Source organism: Crotalus tigris, unplaced genomic scaffold (genome assembly GCF_016545835.1).
Source record: "Crotalus tigris isolate CLP2741 ecotype Arizona unplaced genomic scaffold, ASM1654583v1 scf7180000017883.2314494, whole genome shotgun sequence".
Taxonomy (NCBI): domain Eukaryota; kingdom Metazoa; phylum Chordata; class Lepidosauria; order Squamata; family Viperidae; genus Crotalus; species Crotalus tigris.
The window spans coordinates 226827-244833 of record NW_024096700.1 but is presented as its reverse complement, the minus strand read 5'-3'; the positions used below and the strand labels follow the sequence as shown (position 1 = coordinate 244833).

General features: G+C 34.1%; 1 protein-coding gene across 2 annotated transcripts in view; it reads left to right on the top strand.

Annotated features, from left to right (window-relative positions):
• The window catches only part of CTTNBP2 (cortactin binding protein 2), a 155399-nt gene that overhangs the window by 47788 nt on the left and 89604 nt on the right, over positions 1-18007 (top strand). For both annotated transcript variants that reach the window (XR_005556794.1, XM_039343954.1), the window contains exon 3: positions 13075-13299. Coding sequence is in view for 1 of the 2 variants with exons in the window: in XM_039343954.1 (XP_039199888.1) it covers positions 13075-13299 (225 nt within the window). In the remaining variant the exon portion in view is untranslated. The remainder of the gene's footprint in view (positions 1-13074; positions 13300-18007) is intronic.

Below are 18007 nucleotides of genomic sequence, written 5' to 3'. Positions count from 1 at the left end.
CGAATTGAGATCATTCTGTCATTTTGGGGATTGTATCCCAGTATTGCTTTTCCTATTCTTTTATTGACTATGAAGGCTACTCCATTTCTTCTGAGGGATTCTTGCCCACAGTAATATACCTGATGGTCATCTGAGTTAAATTCACCCATTCCTGTCCATTTTAGTTCACTGATTCCTAAGACGTCGATGTTCAGTCTTGTCATCTCTTATTTGACTACGTCTAGCTTGCCTTGATTCATGGATCTTACATTCCAGGTTCCTATGGAGAAAAAATCTTTACAGCATCGGACTTTCCTTTCACCACCAGATATATCCACAGCTGAGCGTCCTTTCGGCTTTGGCCCAGTCGCTTCATTCTTTCTGGCGCTACTAGTACTAGCCCTCTGCTCTTCCCCAGTAGCATATTGGACACCTTCCGACCTTAGGGGCTCATCTTCCAGCGTCATATCTTTTTTCCTTTTAGTACTGTCCATGGGGTTTTCATGGCAAAGATACTGGGGTGGTTTGCCATTTCCTTCTCCAGTGGATCACATTTTGTCAGAACTCTCTGCTATAACCTGTCCGTCTTGGGTGGCCCTGCACGGCATAGCTTATAGCTTCATTGAGTTACACAAGCCCCTTCGCCACGACAAGGCAGTAATCCATAAAGGGGAGAATTTATATACAAGTGTGTATTTCAAATATTAGAATGTATGAGGAATTGTGATAAAGGAATTGTGTTTAATTAAAAATCTGGAAAAAAAAATAAATATTAAATGTTAAATTAAAATATTAAGGGAAAATTAACCATAAGGTCACTGATTGGCTAAATGTTTGAATGTTTACAAATAACTAAGATTTGAATTTAAGATATTGTTATGAGTTGGGACAAAGGTTAAGTAAAACTTAGAAGTATAAATACTAATAATTAAATTTGTATATGGGTTTGTGGTACAAATGTTGGTGGTTTATTTTTTTTATTTTTTTTCTCGGAAGTAGAAGGAAGAAAAGAAAAAAAAAATTATTAGCCCCAAATGTGAGATACGAGAAATTGGGATCATTTAAGATCTGGAAATGATAAAGATTAAACTTAAATATCAATGGGAAACTAAAGTTAAGAAAAACCTACTAGGTTATTGTCTAAAGGGTGGAATGTCAAATTAATTAAGATATGTATAGACTGAAGATTATTGATGAATATTAGAAAGGTACTTTTTGTTTGATAGAATAAAAACTGTATTGGTTCGAATACGACAGTAGATATTATGGGAGAAAGAAAGGGAATTAGTTGTTGTAATACTTTGAGATTTGTACTGATGATATTCAAATGTAATAGAATGACTGCGCTCAGCTGCCATGCTACTTTTCAAATATGTAAATGTAATATTGTAAAACTAATAAAAAACTTGGAAAAAGAAGAAGAAGATTGAATCAAGGGCAGGAATGTGAGATGAGTAAACATAACAGGCAAATTTTTCCCTATTTCTCAGGAAGATAAACAGAGGGAATAGAAAAGTGCATTCAGACTTGCAAGACCTTGATATTATAGCTTTAGAATAAAACTACTGGGTACATGGCATGGATATGAAGCCTGATCTAGAACTTGAGAACTGATAACTGAGTTATCTCTTAATGAACAGTTTAGAAATACCCTTCCTTCTTTTGAATGGCTTTGTTTTAAATTTGAACTTGCTCCTTTCTGAAGCATTTCAAAGCATATCTCAATAAATTAATGCATGCACACACAGAGGGAGAATGAATGTTAACTCCTAGACAATCCTGTGATCTGTTGGATTATGCTTTGAGAAGAGGGTAGTGTAATCTGATGTGACCAGAATAATATTAAATGTTAGGCTAACCATATATTTCTTTTTACACCAATGCTGGATGGAATAATGGATCCTGGATTTTTTCATACATTCTTTAGGTTACCAGATTTTAGGTACTTTGATTCAAAAATTGTAACAGTATAATGCATCATATGGGCTAGGCTGGGGTACAAACAAACAAATAGAATACAATGAGAGTTTTAGTAGCAGACAGAGCTGTAGAAGACAAGCCATGCATTGATTTTGGGATGCATATAACATACATAAGATCTTTGTCAGATAAAACCAAGAATGAAAAATCTGTCTATTTTTTTACTGTCTTTCAGAGTACAAATATTACATCTTGAATATGTTACAGTGTTATCTATGAGTGAGCATTATTAGTTTTACTGATTGAAATCAGAATTATACATTGGATCAGGAAGCCAAGAAACAGCTCAGTAGCCCAAAATACTGCTTTAGCTTTTGATTTGAAAAATTATATATGATTCTCATATTTAATTAATTAGGATTTTTTTTATTAAGCCAGAGTATCATTTTCTTCTTTGGGCTGCATTTTCTGTTGACTTCATGAAACCAGTCCATGAATGGTACCTCAAGTACATATTATTTAATGTCAGGCTTTCTACAGCTACTTTTTAAGGCACCTGCTGCAATTTAATCTGTCTTCTTGGGCAGCCAAAATTACTCATGAACTTTGCTTTCATTCTCTTCTCATTTCTAACTAGTACCTGCCCTTTGACAGAGGCTACTACATTAGATGGAGGAAGCAATTCAAGCAAGATATAGGAGTTTATATGCATATAATTGAATATTCTTTTTCCAAGATAGTTGCTATCTGTCTCTCTTGATATACTAAGAGGAATTCCTAAGTCAAATTAAATTTGAGAGAACATTGAATCTGCAAATTATGCCTAACCAATTTTAGGGTTACCTGGAGGTAAATAGAGCAATTATATCTTTCAATAACAAAGATGAAATCTAATGCCAACAGTCAAATGGAACTTAGAATCCCACTGAATCAATGATACAGTACTTTAGGGGTTTCACTTTTTGCTTATAAAAAGTATATCAATTTTAAAATCCAACCTGTCTTACACAAGCACTTGCCAATAAAAAAAAGAAAATATTTACAAAATTAATTATTATTCAAAACACACTAGAGGATTCTACTGAAAGTTTAGCAACAAAGTGCATAAAATACTCTTTTATTCAATTATCCTTTGGAAGTAATAAAACTGCTTTAACCTCATAAATGAAACTAAGGAATAAGGGAAAGGCAGGTCTCGCTAGAACAATTCTTGAAACTTTTTATTGCCGCAGTGATGGTGATTGCCTCTTTTTCAGCATTTGCCATGTTAACTGTTAGAAGAAACAGAGCAGAGCATCAGTAGGTAGCTTGAAATGTTGGTCTTTTGGGGTAAAAATAAGGTATTCTTGACATGTATGGGTGCCACACTCTTTACACACATAATTCCTTGTACATCTTCGGAATTCAGATAAATGCATTACTTACCTTAAGGCAGGGGTGGGCAACTATGGCAACTTTACGACCTGTGGGCTAGGGTTAGGATTGGCTCAAGAATTCTGAGAGTTGAAATCCACAATTCTTCAACTCCCAGAATAGTTGCCTGCCATAGTTGCCCACTCCTGCTTTATCATCATCATTATCATCATCTCATGGACAAGATGGATAATCAATATAAATGTAATAAATAAAGAAATAAAGATTGCCCTGATAGACAGGTGGCACCGGAAAACACTTAAAGAAAGAAATAAAATATCAAATAGATGACAGTTCTGTATCTGGGATGAAATTGCTCCACTGTGCTCATCTGGTTTCTCTTCAGGTTGTATAAATGATTTGCTATATTTCAAAATAGAAAAATTTACTTACTCTGCCCTTGGGATTTGAGAATGGGTATATATCTCAGCCTCAGCAATAGGCAAACTTGATTCATCCCCAGATTGGTCAAGTAGAGTTTGGGAATTGCGTGGAGATTACCAGAGATTGCTGGGTTATCTGACAAAAAGGCAATGACAAAGCATTTTGGTTTGCTGCCAAGAAAACTACATGGGCACAAACATGTATTTATCAAGGAGTTGTGTTTGTCTCAAAAAAGTATTTACTTTTTATTTTAAGTCATGGAATAAAAATAAACTGGTCGATATAATGAAAACCCATGTTGCAACCATTTCAGCCCTACAGTCAATGATTCCAAATTATTGAACTCATTGGATGCATTGGAAGTTGTTCTACTGAAGTTAAAGAGAATAGAGTGGTGATATGGTAAATATTTAAAATTTATTCATTATGGGGAGGGATAATCATAACATCATAGTCCAATTCATTTAAAAGTTCCCAAAGTGTTATCTGTGGATAAGTCTTGATCTGTATTTAATCCTGTATGTGATTTTTCTCCTTTCCTTTGGCTGTTCCAGCAGCTATCTTCTTAGGATTCTCAGGCAGCCCAGCCACTGGGTGTGGGACTAGGTTTTCAGCACATGCTTATGAGGAATAGGAGGGAAGGATTCATCACTGTAGGCTTACTATTGCAGTAAGTCGTTCCTGATATATATTTCTCGGGATATGAAGAAGTATAGGTGGTAACAATACAGTATCTCATGAAAGACACTGATTAATGATCTCCTGGATTGTTAGAGGGGAAGGTGAACCCTAGCTCACATCAACTCTAACACATTTAGAAGTATGGTTTATTGATGCAATGGCAGTGGGTTGAAAGAATGTCTGCAATTCAGCTCCTGAAATGTCAAACCCATATGTAAATGTCTTCTGAATTCATGTACATTACTCATAGTTTATTTTTGGTTCCCTCTGTAGTGCAGCTCCGAATTGCTTTTCAAGAAAACATGATATCAAAGCAGCTCAAAGATTGTTTTAAGGTTGTTATGTACATTTTCTCCTCTCAGTATGAATAATATAAAAACTGAATAGCTAAGAATATTTGACTACTGAATGCCAAACCCTAAAGTGCTTTCAGTTTGTTAAATAGGAAACATAGGATGGTTAAGTGTAGTCTGGTAGACAATGGAATACACTGGGTAGTAATTCAATAGTCTTGTTGTTTTCTGGCAGGGCTGTTTGTACATTTGCTCCAGGTGTATATCACATAGTTTTTCAACAAGAGCAGTTTCTTTTCCTTCCCTTCAGTTCTCTTTCCTTCCTTTCCTTTCCCTCCTCCCGTTCCTGAAACAGCTGGGTGGTTAATAATGAAAATTAATTCATAGATTCCTCATAGTAAGAAGATCAAAATATAATATAAACAAAGTTTTATTTAGCCATATCATTGAACAGATGTTCCATTCCATTCTGTTCCTTCCTTCTAATATTTTTCATCCTATCTCCAATGGTCAATGTTCTGTATCATCTGGGCACATTCAATCTGCATAGGCTATTTTGGACTCTTTTGTTTTTTTCTTAAAGAGGTTTTCTTATTTTGAAAATTTGATATTTTTTTCCCAAGCCTGCTGATATTTGCCAATACTATATCAGCATATGGATGGGCTGGATGCAGCTGAAAGAATGAATTTGCCATTTGAGTATAAAATACAGACTCAGGTTTATAGGAAAGGAAAGGCAAAGACTGACATATATTCAAGGATAATGAGGTCAAGAACTCTGGGCAGGATTTCAGGAATTATTGTCCTTTCCTTTTCTTAACTTTGTGTTGTATGAACAGATGTTCAGGCACTAAGACCAGTTTGAGTCATTTTTTACTAAGAGTCAAGAAAATACCTTATCTCTTGATAAATGTTATTGGTACAGGAAAGACAAGATGAGAACCTTCCGGATGGTATATAGGAATCGAAGTAAGAAAACAAAATTTTAGAATTTACTTTTCCATTGTGATAGCTTATAAGTTTCCTTTAATCAGTTGGCATCCAGATAAATTAGACTTTATTTCCCATTTTCAACCAATTCAGGCGCTGCTGTTAGAATCCACCATATGTGTATGGTTTCATGTTAGCAAAACTAAGTTTCCATATTGATTTAAGTCACAATGTATATTTATGTATTCTGGAGGACTTAAACTTTACTTATTAATACAGAATGAAGCAAAATATTTTAACATTTGACATGTTGAAGGATATTTTTGAATAATGGACCCTAAAGTTAATTTTAAGAATGTCTGCTTCTATAGATAGACTGTAATTTAAAAGATGTTACGGAAGAATATCAAGTTTTACTAGGCAAGGCTGATACTGATCAGAAGGTGGATTTAAAAATGGCAAGCTACCAAAATATGGAAAAAATTGTTATGTTGAACATACAAAAGAAACTGCCTGATATCTTAATGATTAAAAAGGATATGCTACTAATAAACCAAGAGATTGTCCTGTATACTCTTTTTATATTGGATTTACAAAAGAGGCTTTTGAAGAATTTTGTGAGAAGGGATAGAGAAAAAAGTAAAAAGACATCAGGTTGTAGAATATTATTTGAAAGGACTAAGACCAATATTGTAAAAAAAAATAAAAGGAAGGAATTTATAATTGGTTTATCTGATAAGGTTAAAATAGATAAGTTGTTACCTCTGGTAATCCTTAATAGATTTTTGTTAATCATGAATAAAATCATGATTACATTTTTAAAGGATTTTTTTTTTACAGACAAGAAATGGGATAAGGGAAGAAAACATTGTTTGAAATGATAAATTACTAAAATTCTTTGTACTTGTTATGAAGGGTCATTTCTTTATATATTTTTTCTTTTTCTTTATGATATTCTTATTTTTTATTCTTTTCCATTTTTTCTATTTTTTTCTTTTCTGCATGTTTTCTTTTTTTAGTTTGTAGTTTTGTAATTATAATTTTAATAAAATTACAAAAAAGTGAAGTAGATATAAATATGTTTGCTTAATAAATGTAAGGAACTTATTTTTCCTTCACGAGCTGCATTCATTGCACAAGATGCATTGGGTGCCAGTTTGCTTCCAGGTCCAATTCAAGGTATTGATTATGATCTTTAGAGCCCTAAGCCAAGTAAGGTTAGCTTACTTAGGGAGAATTCTCTTTTGTTCCCCTCTCATTCTCCTCCCATATGGGACCCAACTCTCTTGGCCTTTCAGAAAGGTATAAAAAGTGGCTCTGTGGCCTTACATGTGGCTCACAGAAGAGCATGCAACCATGAGGATCCTGAAAGCCGTCCTCCTTCCTTTTAATTGACTTTTAATATTAATTTTAATCCATACTTGCCTTCCTAAATTGTAAATCTCATATACTATTTTTTATGTTTTAATATATTTGTCTTGTACATTGATGAATTAAAAAAAACAATACTATTATTTTAAAACAAACATTTAATAAAATGATAATGATATCAATAATGATCAATAAAATAAAAACACTTTCCCAGTGTAATTGTATGCCTGCTTTTATTTACCCATTAACTGTCTTCCAATTAATTGTTATGGAGCTGCTTCTGTAGATGTTATACCTATCATCTGATATACTGTTATTCATATGTGACATACAGAATCAGACTTATGACTTATCTAAAACTTGCACTATCAGTGGTCAGTTCATATGATAATCTTTCTGAATTAGAGTTTAAGATTACAATTTATTTTATGTGGATTATCAATATAGTTCACTATATTGGCTCCTCCTGATATTTTAAATGCTGCCATCTATTTTTTTAATTATTTCTTTTGTTCCACATGTTTTTGCTCTTAAATGCATTTGACCAATCATGTCATTTTATAGTTTCTATTACTTTATCCATGTATTTTTGGATGCTAATCTTAAAGAACAATTTGCAGATAGTTTCCTGTATGTATTAGTTTAAATGAAAATGTCTATGTGGCTAAATTGAGAAATATGCAGTGTCATTAATAGTATTGCTAGCTAGTTGTTTTTAAGTATACAATTTTGGTAAAGGAAATGCTGCAGTGGACTTGCAAGGGATAAAATTCATATGAAATGGAAAGTGTATATAATATTAGCCAAAGTAATGGAGAAAGAAAACAACCTGGGTGCAGCCAAAAGAATTTATTGAAAGTTTGACTAATTCTATTAGAAGGGTGATTGAATAAAGCAGTGGTTCTCAACCTTTTTAATGCCACGATCCCCAACCGGTCGTAAGTCGAGGACTACTCAACCTGTCGTAAGTCGAGGACTACTCAACTGGTGCAGCACCGTTTGCAGAATGGGACTTTTGGCAGGCTCAGCAGGGCAGAGACAGCCTGGACAATTCCTATTGGCTTTTGAAAGCCAATAGAATTAGACTCTATTCAAGAGATTCTATTCTATTGGCTTTCAAAAGCCAATAGAATAAAAGGGAGTAGCACAGCTAAGGAAAAGGGGGAAAAATGGTGGACTGCGTTGTTTGGCGACCCCCGTGAAATGGTTGTTCGACCCCAAATGGGGTCCCGACCCACAGGTTGAGAACCACTGGTATATGGTGTTTGGGTCCTAACAGTGAACAAGTAACAACCAGGAAATGAATTGATATGAATATGAGATTTAAACAATTCTACTTCAAAATATTGAATTACAAATATACTTAGTGAGAAAATAAAAATACATTCAGTGTCTTAGAACTAGATTGACTTTGTTGCAAGTTATAAGTTTATTCTTATTGAACATGCAAATGGAATAATCTAGCAGTTAGAAATCTTATATTTTATCTTGAAAATAAAGTCTTAATCAGACATGAATTGTGAATATATTTGCTAATGTAAAAATGCACCACCATATCTATAGCCTTACGGACAAAGCAAAAGGTTGGTGAACAATATTTCTTTTTTGTTTTGTTTTATTTCCCCAATCACTGATTCAAACAATTCAACAGATAAGGTTAAGACCTGCCTTGAGTGTCTGTATAATTAGAATGGTGAAATTACATATTTAAATAAATATTTCCAAAATGGGCACTTTTGGAGACTATAAAAACATAAAGTGCCAGCCAGGATGCTTTCTTGCTGGCAGCCAAAGTCAATAACTGCAATATGGAAAGTCTATAGTAAAAGGTCCAACCTTTTAGCATAGAGATTTTATAAGAGTTGATGATATTCAAATGTAATGGAATGACTGCGCTCAGCTGCCATGCTACTTTTCAAATATGTAAATGTAATATTGTAAAACTAATAAACAATTGCCACGATCCCCAACCGGTCGTAAGTCGAGGACTACTCAACCGGTCGTAAGTCGAGGACTACTCAACTGGTGCAGCACCGTTTGCAGAATGGGACTTTTGGCAGGCTCAGCAGGGCAGAGACAGCCTGGACAATGCCTATTGGCTTTTGAAAGCCAATAGAATTAGACTCTATTCAAGAGAGTCTATTCTATTGGCTTTCAAAAGCCAATAGAATAAAAGGGAGTACCACAGCTAAGGAAATGTGGCCCAAATGGGATCCCGACCCACAGGTTGAGAACCACTGGAATAAAGTATACTAAATATTTTTTAAAAAATTGCAAGCTTTATTGATTCATGGTTGAAATGCTGGTATTACATTTAAAATATATTTTTGAAATTCTGAATCTTGTTGTTATCGATCATTACTTTGCTAATTGTGAATTTCCTTGAATATGGTTTCCTTTGGGGAACAGTTGCATTTAAACTAAAATCTAATTTGAGTTGGAACTTTTCATTTCTCTAATGAGAAAGGTTGTGTAATTATGATTTAAAAAATACAAAATCAACATTAAAAAGAATTATTAAAGAAGCATAACCTGTTTTTTCTTATTGTTTCCATTCTTTAAAAAAGCAAACTTTTTGAATAGAGGAGGTTTCCTTGGCAACCATTGTTCCAGCTAATTCTTCAGTGATATCATAATTGTATATGTAGCAATATTCTGTTACTATGGAAACAAATGTGATAAAATATCTGTATTTGTAGAACTTTAGAACAGTCTTGCCTATGAAAGAGGGAAAACAGCTGAAAAGTTTGCATTTTCCTTTTTCTAATAGTTTTGATGTCATGAAAAATGTATATCCTTGATCAACAAGAAAACAGTTATTTATGATCAAGATTCCTGTAAAAACACATATTTCAGAATCAAATATTCAGAGCAAATAAGTTGACATTGTATGTGATTGTATAACATAATCTCTGGAAAATGGTCTCTGATTCTCAGCTATTACAAAAGGAAATACTGAAATCTAGTATTAGTTCTCTTCAATGCTTTTTTTGTAAAAAAAAAAAAAAAGGTGATGAAACTCACACACGTCTTACAACCCGCCTTGCCTATCCTACAAGGTTCCATCCAAAAAAGGTGCCGGAACTCCATTCTGGGCGTTCTATGACAAAAAAAGCCCTGGTTCTCTTGGACTCACATTTTCTTCAGAAATTTAGTTCCTAGCAGTTCTTCCTTTATAGCTATGCTTCATATGAAATCTCAGTTTGATCCTGAATTGTAGGGTAAGAACAAGGTGGGAATGGAAAAGAGGTTCTTCTCATTTTTTTACTTGTTCAAAGTCTGGATCTTCCCACATCTTATTCCTAATGATTTTAAATAAGTGTTAGGCTACAATTTTCAAGGAATTTGACTTAAACTATCAATGCTAGAATATTGTTTGGAGGATGGATCAATGCAATACTGGTGTCAAGGGGAGGGAGGCAGACCTTCATGAAACCAGTATACATAGTCCTTGCTTAGCAACCATTCATTCAGCAACTGCAAAGTTATGACAACGCTCAGTAAGGAGAATTATGACCAGGCCATGAAATTACAATGGTTGCAGTGTTCCACAGTCACAAGATAGCAATTCAGGCACTTGGGAATCATTGTGCCATTGCAATGGTAACAGCATCCCACAGTCATATAATCGTCAACCTTCACTGCTGGCTTTTGGCAAGCTGGGGAAACCAGCAAGAATACAACATAATATATAAGAACCACATCTGGAACTGTCGCTTTATGAGTGTGTTGCTTCATGATGAAGTTGTCAGTCCCAATCAAGATTGTTAACTTATATTTGTGAGGCTGATGGAATGCAAATTTAAGAAAAAATGTAATTTTCTATGTTTTGCAAATTTTCTTTCAAACATTAAAGATGTTCTGCTCTGAAATGCTTTTCACAAATATGTTTTAATGTCACAATAGCATGCTACATTTCTGCTAATTTCATATCTGTTTTATTTATATGAAAAATTAGATCCAAAATATGTGAGTGGGATGGTCCTGTCTTTAGGGAATAGAAATTATGGTGAGAGGCAGGTTTTTTTTTACTTCATTCCATGGGAAACTGTTAGTAATGTTGCTCCTAATGCAAAATAGGCAATAGAAAATAAATGATTGTAGATCTACTCAGAATAGATGTAGGTCAATTTCTTCCAGGAAATTCTTTTTCCAGAAGAATTTATTTTTCTAAGAATAAAACTTTTCCAAAATAGTACAATTTTGCATTGAGATTCCTACATAAATAAGATCAGTTAAGGAGCAAATCAGTAGCTGCTGCCCTGCTCCTCATTTTTTTGTTTTTGCTCTAAAGAACAATTATTTATTAAAACTCATATGAACAATATAGTGAAAAAATATACATATTCAACTTTATACATGAATTTGGTACCTTTCATAATTACTGTATTTTCTATGCAGTAAATTTCCTATGTCAGGAAAAGATTAGTCTATTTTTTGATGAATTAAATGTATAATTCTAACTGTATAATTCAGGCTTTAGTAAGAAAAGTGTATTTCTAGCTGTTTGCTTATTTTGTGACTAAAACAACTCTGAAATAGCCAGACTACATAAACTATATAGAGTATGTGCTTGTATAATTATAAATGTCAGACCCTTTTGGTATAATATTCTTCTGTTCTTTCTCTCTTACAGTGTTTCTGTCTAGTATGTCAGCAACAAAATCAATGTACTTTCTAGTTAATGGGAAACATTTCAAGGTTTTTGAAACACAAGGTGCTTATGAGTCATGTAAAATTGATTTTTTTTCTACGGCCAGTCAAAGATACTATTACTATATAAAGACAAACTAAACATGCATTCACTATAAAATGTTCCTTAAGCTGTTTGCAAAAAGAATGTTTAAGGAAATTTCCAGTGAGTTCTAAATTAGTATGTTGATCTTGAAGGAAGTATTGGGTTTAAACCCTGGCATCCAAAGAAAGGAACATTTGAGTATTTTTAGGAAGGCAAGGAGTTTTTAGAGTACAATTACTTCATTTTCTTCATGAAATGTGACCTGCTTTTCTTTCCCTGTTTCTTTTTAAGAAATGTCAAGGAAATATTAAATTTTCTACTATATGTAAGAGGCAAGCATTCTGGATATATATTTCATAAATGTGTGTGTGTGTGTGTGTGTGTGTGTGTGTGTGAGAGAGAGAGAGAGAGAGAGAGAGAGAGAGAGAGAGAGAGAGAGAGAGAGAGAGAGAGAGAGAGAGAGAGAGAGAGAGAGAGAGGACAAGAAAGAATCTAAAAATTGTCCCACTTTGACCTTCTTAGGTATAACAGAGAAATAAGAAATGTTGCCAAGCTTTCAAGATTTTCTTATTCATGCCTGTATTAATAGAATTTAGCATTGTTGCTTGTGACTTCAATTATATGACCTGGCCTTCCTTGAGGGGATCATATATACTTATATATTGTTTGTTCCACACTGAATGCTACATATCCCAATGGCATTTGATTCTGTTTTTTGAAATTACCAATTAGAGAACAATTATTTCTATATCAATAAGACTGATTAAAAAAACAATGCTGACTCTATTCAACTGAAACATGCCTATCTTGTCTTCATTAATACACTTAAAAATCTTGGTTCTACAAGGACACAGGAGTGCAAGTTGTGTAGCATTAACTGGTCAGACTCTGTGATGTTAGCAAAAAAAAAAAACTTGGTTTGTAAAATTTAAAAATGAAGGAAAATAATAAGCATTTTTATTTGATGAATACACAAAAAAGGATGTAAATCTTTTTGCCTTAGAAGCCAACTGACTTTCATAAGTACTACTTTAACAAAATCTTGAGAAGATTTTTGAGCACTTTTTATTGATACTTTTAAAAATCCTGTTTATAAAATTGTTAAGTTACTCTCTGTTAATATTTACTTTCTGTGTTGCTTGTCATGCTTCAAAGGAATGAGAACTTATAGAGAAAACTGCCATAATACTTACATATTCTAAAATGTGTTGATTTATTGTTAAAGACCCTGAAATAATTTGTAATCATCTAAACATGACTCAGGATGTTGATTGCTTTTCAGCAGCAGGTATATGTAGTTGGTGAGTCTGTGAATATATAATTTAACTATCATTAATTATTTGTGTTTGTCTCTCAATATTTCAGGCACGGAGGAAGGAGGTTTTTATCCAGGAACGATATGGCAGATTTAATCTTAGTGACCCATTTTTGGCTCTGCAGCGAGATTATGAAGCAGGGGCTGGTGCTAAAGAGAAGAAGTCTATCTGTACCAACCCACTCTCTATTTTGGAAGCTGTTATGGCGCATTGCAGAAAAATGCAAGAGAGGATGGCAGCTCAGTTGGTTACAGCAGAAAATAGGCAAAAGAAGGTATCCTTTCCATTTTTTTCTTTTCTAGATGCTTAGTAGGAAAATAGGGATTTTTTTTTTTTACTTATACCAAAATAGACTCCTCTTTTAGTGGTATTTTATTATTGATGGTGAAATACTAATGGTAGAATGTAAAATAGTAGGGTTGAAAGAGACCTTGGAGGTCTTCTAGTTCAACCCCTGTTCAAGCAGGAGTTCCTATACCATTCTGAACAAATGGCTGTCTAATCTCTTCTTGAAAACCTCCAGTAATAGATATATTGCATTTCCTCTTAGCACTTCATGGTACACACAATTCCATCCTCAACAGTTTCCCTGAGAGGAATGACTGGCCCAAAATCTCTACAGTTCAGGGCAGACTTGAGTAGCTCCAATTCAAGTCCAACATCATAACCTCCATGGCTCCATGCTTTACTTTAACTGCCTTTGGGCAAGAAGAATAATTTCTTCTACTATTTGTGAATAGGCAGAATATAAACTTTCATAGCTTTGCTATAAGCAAACAACTAACAAAAACAAAATATTTTATATAGCTGCTGATGGTTACAAATCAACATAAGTTTGGTTGTGAGACATCTGAAGCCAAACTATCTTTTGATTTTATTTATGTATATTTTGCCAATATCTGCATTGCAGTTCTATTAATAAAGCAAAAACTCAGATGACTAACATGAAAATTTTTTGTCCTCCTTTGAATTAGAAACGGAGAGACCATGCATGAGAAAAATAGGGGGTTTCTGAGATTTGATCTAGACAGGTTAATATTAGGAGTCTGTTATATTTATTTATGAGACTTATATACCGCTTTAAGTGCAAGCACTCTCTAAGTGGTGTACACCAGTAAGCAATGTATATATATATTTGCATTGCCCCCAACAATCTGGGTCCTCAGATTGAAAGCAGGAAGTTTGAAGATCCTGAACTGAACATCTGATAATGAGTTGATAGGTAAGAAAATGTCCAGAACTTATTAAATCAGTCTTTTCCAACCTGTTTAAAACTGCAACTCCTATATATACTGATATTATGGGACTGGAAATTATATCAAAATATCTAGCAAGATCCAGGTTGGAAAGAATTGTCCCTGATGGGATCAGATATCTGATCCAATTCTCGGTGACAGAGAGGAATAGAATTCCTTCCTTCCTTCCTTCCTTCCTTCCTTCCTTCCTTCCTTCCTTCCTTCCTTCCTTCCTTCCTTCCTTCCTTCCTCCCTCCCTCCCTCCCTCCCTCCCTCCCTCCCTCCCTCCCTCCCTCCCATTGATTTGCTACCTATCTCATTTCAAAATGACTCGGGTGGCTTATAGCATTAAAAACATAAAACCATAAGATAAATATTTCTCAAATGATACAAATGGAATTACAATCAAAGATAAAATCATGCGGTACAAAGATTGTTTGGAGGTGGGAGAAACTTCTAATACAATTACCAAAGTCCTTGCATGGATTGCCTTTGATTATGTAGGACAGATGGCGAGGAAGTTAACCACCAGATTACAAGAATATGAGCAAGCAGTTAGACAAAGAGACCAGAACTCACTGATAGCCTCACATTGCAATGAGGCTATCTAAGATTGTTAGCTAAGCTACTAAGATTGTTAGCTAAGCAGGAACAAAAATAGCCAGAGAAACAATTGAAGCCTGGGAAACAGGCCACTTGTCAGTCAACAAGAGTGCTGATTTACCATCAGCTTACTTAGGAGCTGAGGTCATGGCAGCACTAGGAAACAACAATCAATGATTTAATAACTGGCCATCAATACCCTTATCAATAACTAAAAGCCACATATAGCCAGGCATCATATACATACTACACACAGAACAGTGCTTTTTTTTAAAAAAAAAAAAAGTGCCGGAACTCACACACGTCATACAGCCCGCCTTGCCTACCCTACAAGGTTCCATCCAAAAAAGATGCCGGAACTCCATTCTGGGCATTCTATGACCAAAAAAGCCCTGCATAGAACAACCTGGTGGAGACAACTTAAGATTTCCTGGTTTCTAGCCTGATGCCATAAATACTACACCAAAGTGGCTTTCTTGACAGGGATTTGTGACACATAAAAATTTGTCTGGAGTTTCAGTTGCACTGCCATGGCTGGTTTCTTTACTTTCTTGACTACACACTATGATACCTCTGTTTAAGATCATCTTCTGAAGCTCTTCTTCTTGTGCCCTACCAAGTGAGTCAGAATGACTACCAAGAGATCTTTTCAGTAGTGTTTCCCAGCTGGCTTGCCTTTTCTATATGCATGAAGCAGAAGAATCAAAATCATGTCCTTCATCTCTGGCAGAAACATGCCATAAATGCTCCTTCATGCCATGACATTTATGCTGTTTCTGGTTTTATTCTGTTCTAAACGTGTTCTAGTAAAATACTGAGTATTTTACTGCTTGGTAAGTAAACAAATACATTCATACAATGCATTTTATTTTATTCATTAAGTATACTTAATCTGGAAGGTGCTAGATTCGGTATAGTTGGGGAGCATGAAAGTGAAAAAAACCACTGCTGGTTTTAGAATTTCAAACCTAAGGTGTTTCCTATGTCTAAGCATTAGACATTCAAGTATATCATAATGTCAATGAATGTTCAATAGAAAGCTTTTGTGATTTGTTATCCCAATGGTGAACATTCTATCCTAAAGACATTGTCTCCTGAGTAGGGCCATGGGAGATCTTAAATGTAGCTATGTTGCTTCTTCGAGCGATCTCAGATGCACCCTAAAGCATATGCACAGGAAAGTACATGAATGAGTTGTAAATAATTTAAATGCATAAGCCTATGGCTGACAAAATGTTGTTTTAATCTGATAGCCCTTTTGAGAGAAGTATAGGATTTATCTCTCCTTGATTATGTGTTTACTCCTGAAAGTTTATTAGAGTCGTATTTGTCATTGCATTGAATTCATTGACTTTATTTGCTTGTGGGAACAATTATAATGAAATTTGAAAATATGGGAATTGCAGCTATGCTAGACAACAAACGTGGCTGCCAACTCTAGCTTATAGGAAATGTCCTGATTCAGATACTGTGGCAAAAAAAAAAAAAAAAAAAAAAAAACCACTAAAGAAGCTTCTGTTTTAGACAAATAATTTGTACCAGCAAGATAAGCAAACTGAATATTTGAGCAGTAGGACACCAATATTTTTTTTTGACAATTTAGATGTACTGCATCTGAAATCTGTGATACTATTTATTGGATTTGAAGGAGAAATAAAACAGTTTTCTAAGGATGGAGATAATGTGGAGATTCACCTTTATCTATTGTAATTCTTTGCACCCAACCCAGCAGTGATCACAATAACGAAAGTTTCTACTGAGATTCCCAAGCTTCTCAGTGTGAAGCATTCATAAAAATCATACAAAGATTACAGGTACTGAAGTTATGACCATTTACAGCAGCGCTGAATGAATGGTACTTATGCCTACTCCCTGAAGTTTGTTTATTTATATCCTGGTTTTATTATTTATATAAATAACTGAAGGGAGAGGACATAACTATTACTCTTACTTCCTATTTTCCCCACAACCACAACACTATGAGGTGGGTTGAGCTGAGATAAAATGACTGGCCCAAAGTCACCCAGCTGGCTTTCATCTCTATCCAGTACTAGAACTCACAGTCTGGTGCTTAACCATATACCAGATGGCTGTCAAATTAATTAGAAGTCATGGTTGTTGCAGCACCCTTGTGGATATGTGATCAAAATTCAGGTGCTTGGCAGCCCTCCTGCACTTATATCCACAGGCACATTTCAACCCCTACCACCTACCTATCTTCTCCCCACTTCTGTTTTTTTTTTAATTTTTATTTTAGACCAACAAAACAAAACACAACACAACAAAACATTACACACATACACACGTAATATATCCTTTTTTGTTAACTGCAATTTGTAACAATACTCTTCTATTATTTACATTTCCCCCCTCATTCTTCTTTGAAATATTTGTCCTTATTGCCCCATTGTTTCTTATTTACGTTTTCTTCTTTCATATTCTACTACTTACTAGGAATAATTCATATTATTATTATTATACATTATTATACACATATCGCCTCTACCAACACCTCATTTTAAATTTCCAACATTATTCATTGTAGTAACTCTCGTATTTTTATAAGACTCGACCGGGATTCCATCTAGGCCTGGTGATCATACAAATATTCTCATAGTCCAAATCCAGTAGCTTCTTATATACCTTATTTTTTTAAAAAAGATTCACGTTAATTATTATTTAGTGCATATACTGTTTTTACTCTAATACTACTTCCAACATTAAAATTCACCCCTTTTCATCCAAGTATATTGATTTTATTTTATTTTTTCTTTGACATATATAATAATTCCTCCTTTCTTGTTTTATGCTAATATTATGTATAATGTTTCTAAATTTTACTTTCTCTAGTAATTTTCTATAATCCTATTTTATATAAACTTCCTAAAGATACATCGCATCTACATCCAATTTCCTTAAATTGTTAAATGTTTAAACTCTTTTTCTTGATACATTTAATCCATTAATATTTACAGAAAAGAGCTTAATTACGTCTCCCATTTTTAACTTGATCTATTTTTTTGTTTTTATTTTGTTTTATGCTTCTTGTCTCTATAAGTCTTCCTTTTGCTTCTCTTTCTAACCTTTCTCTTTCTTGTAACTTTCGTATTTCTCGCTCTCGATCAACTTCCTCTAATAAATCTT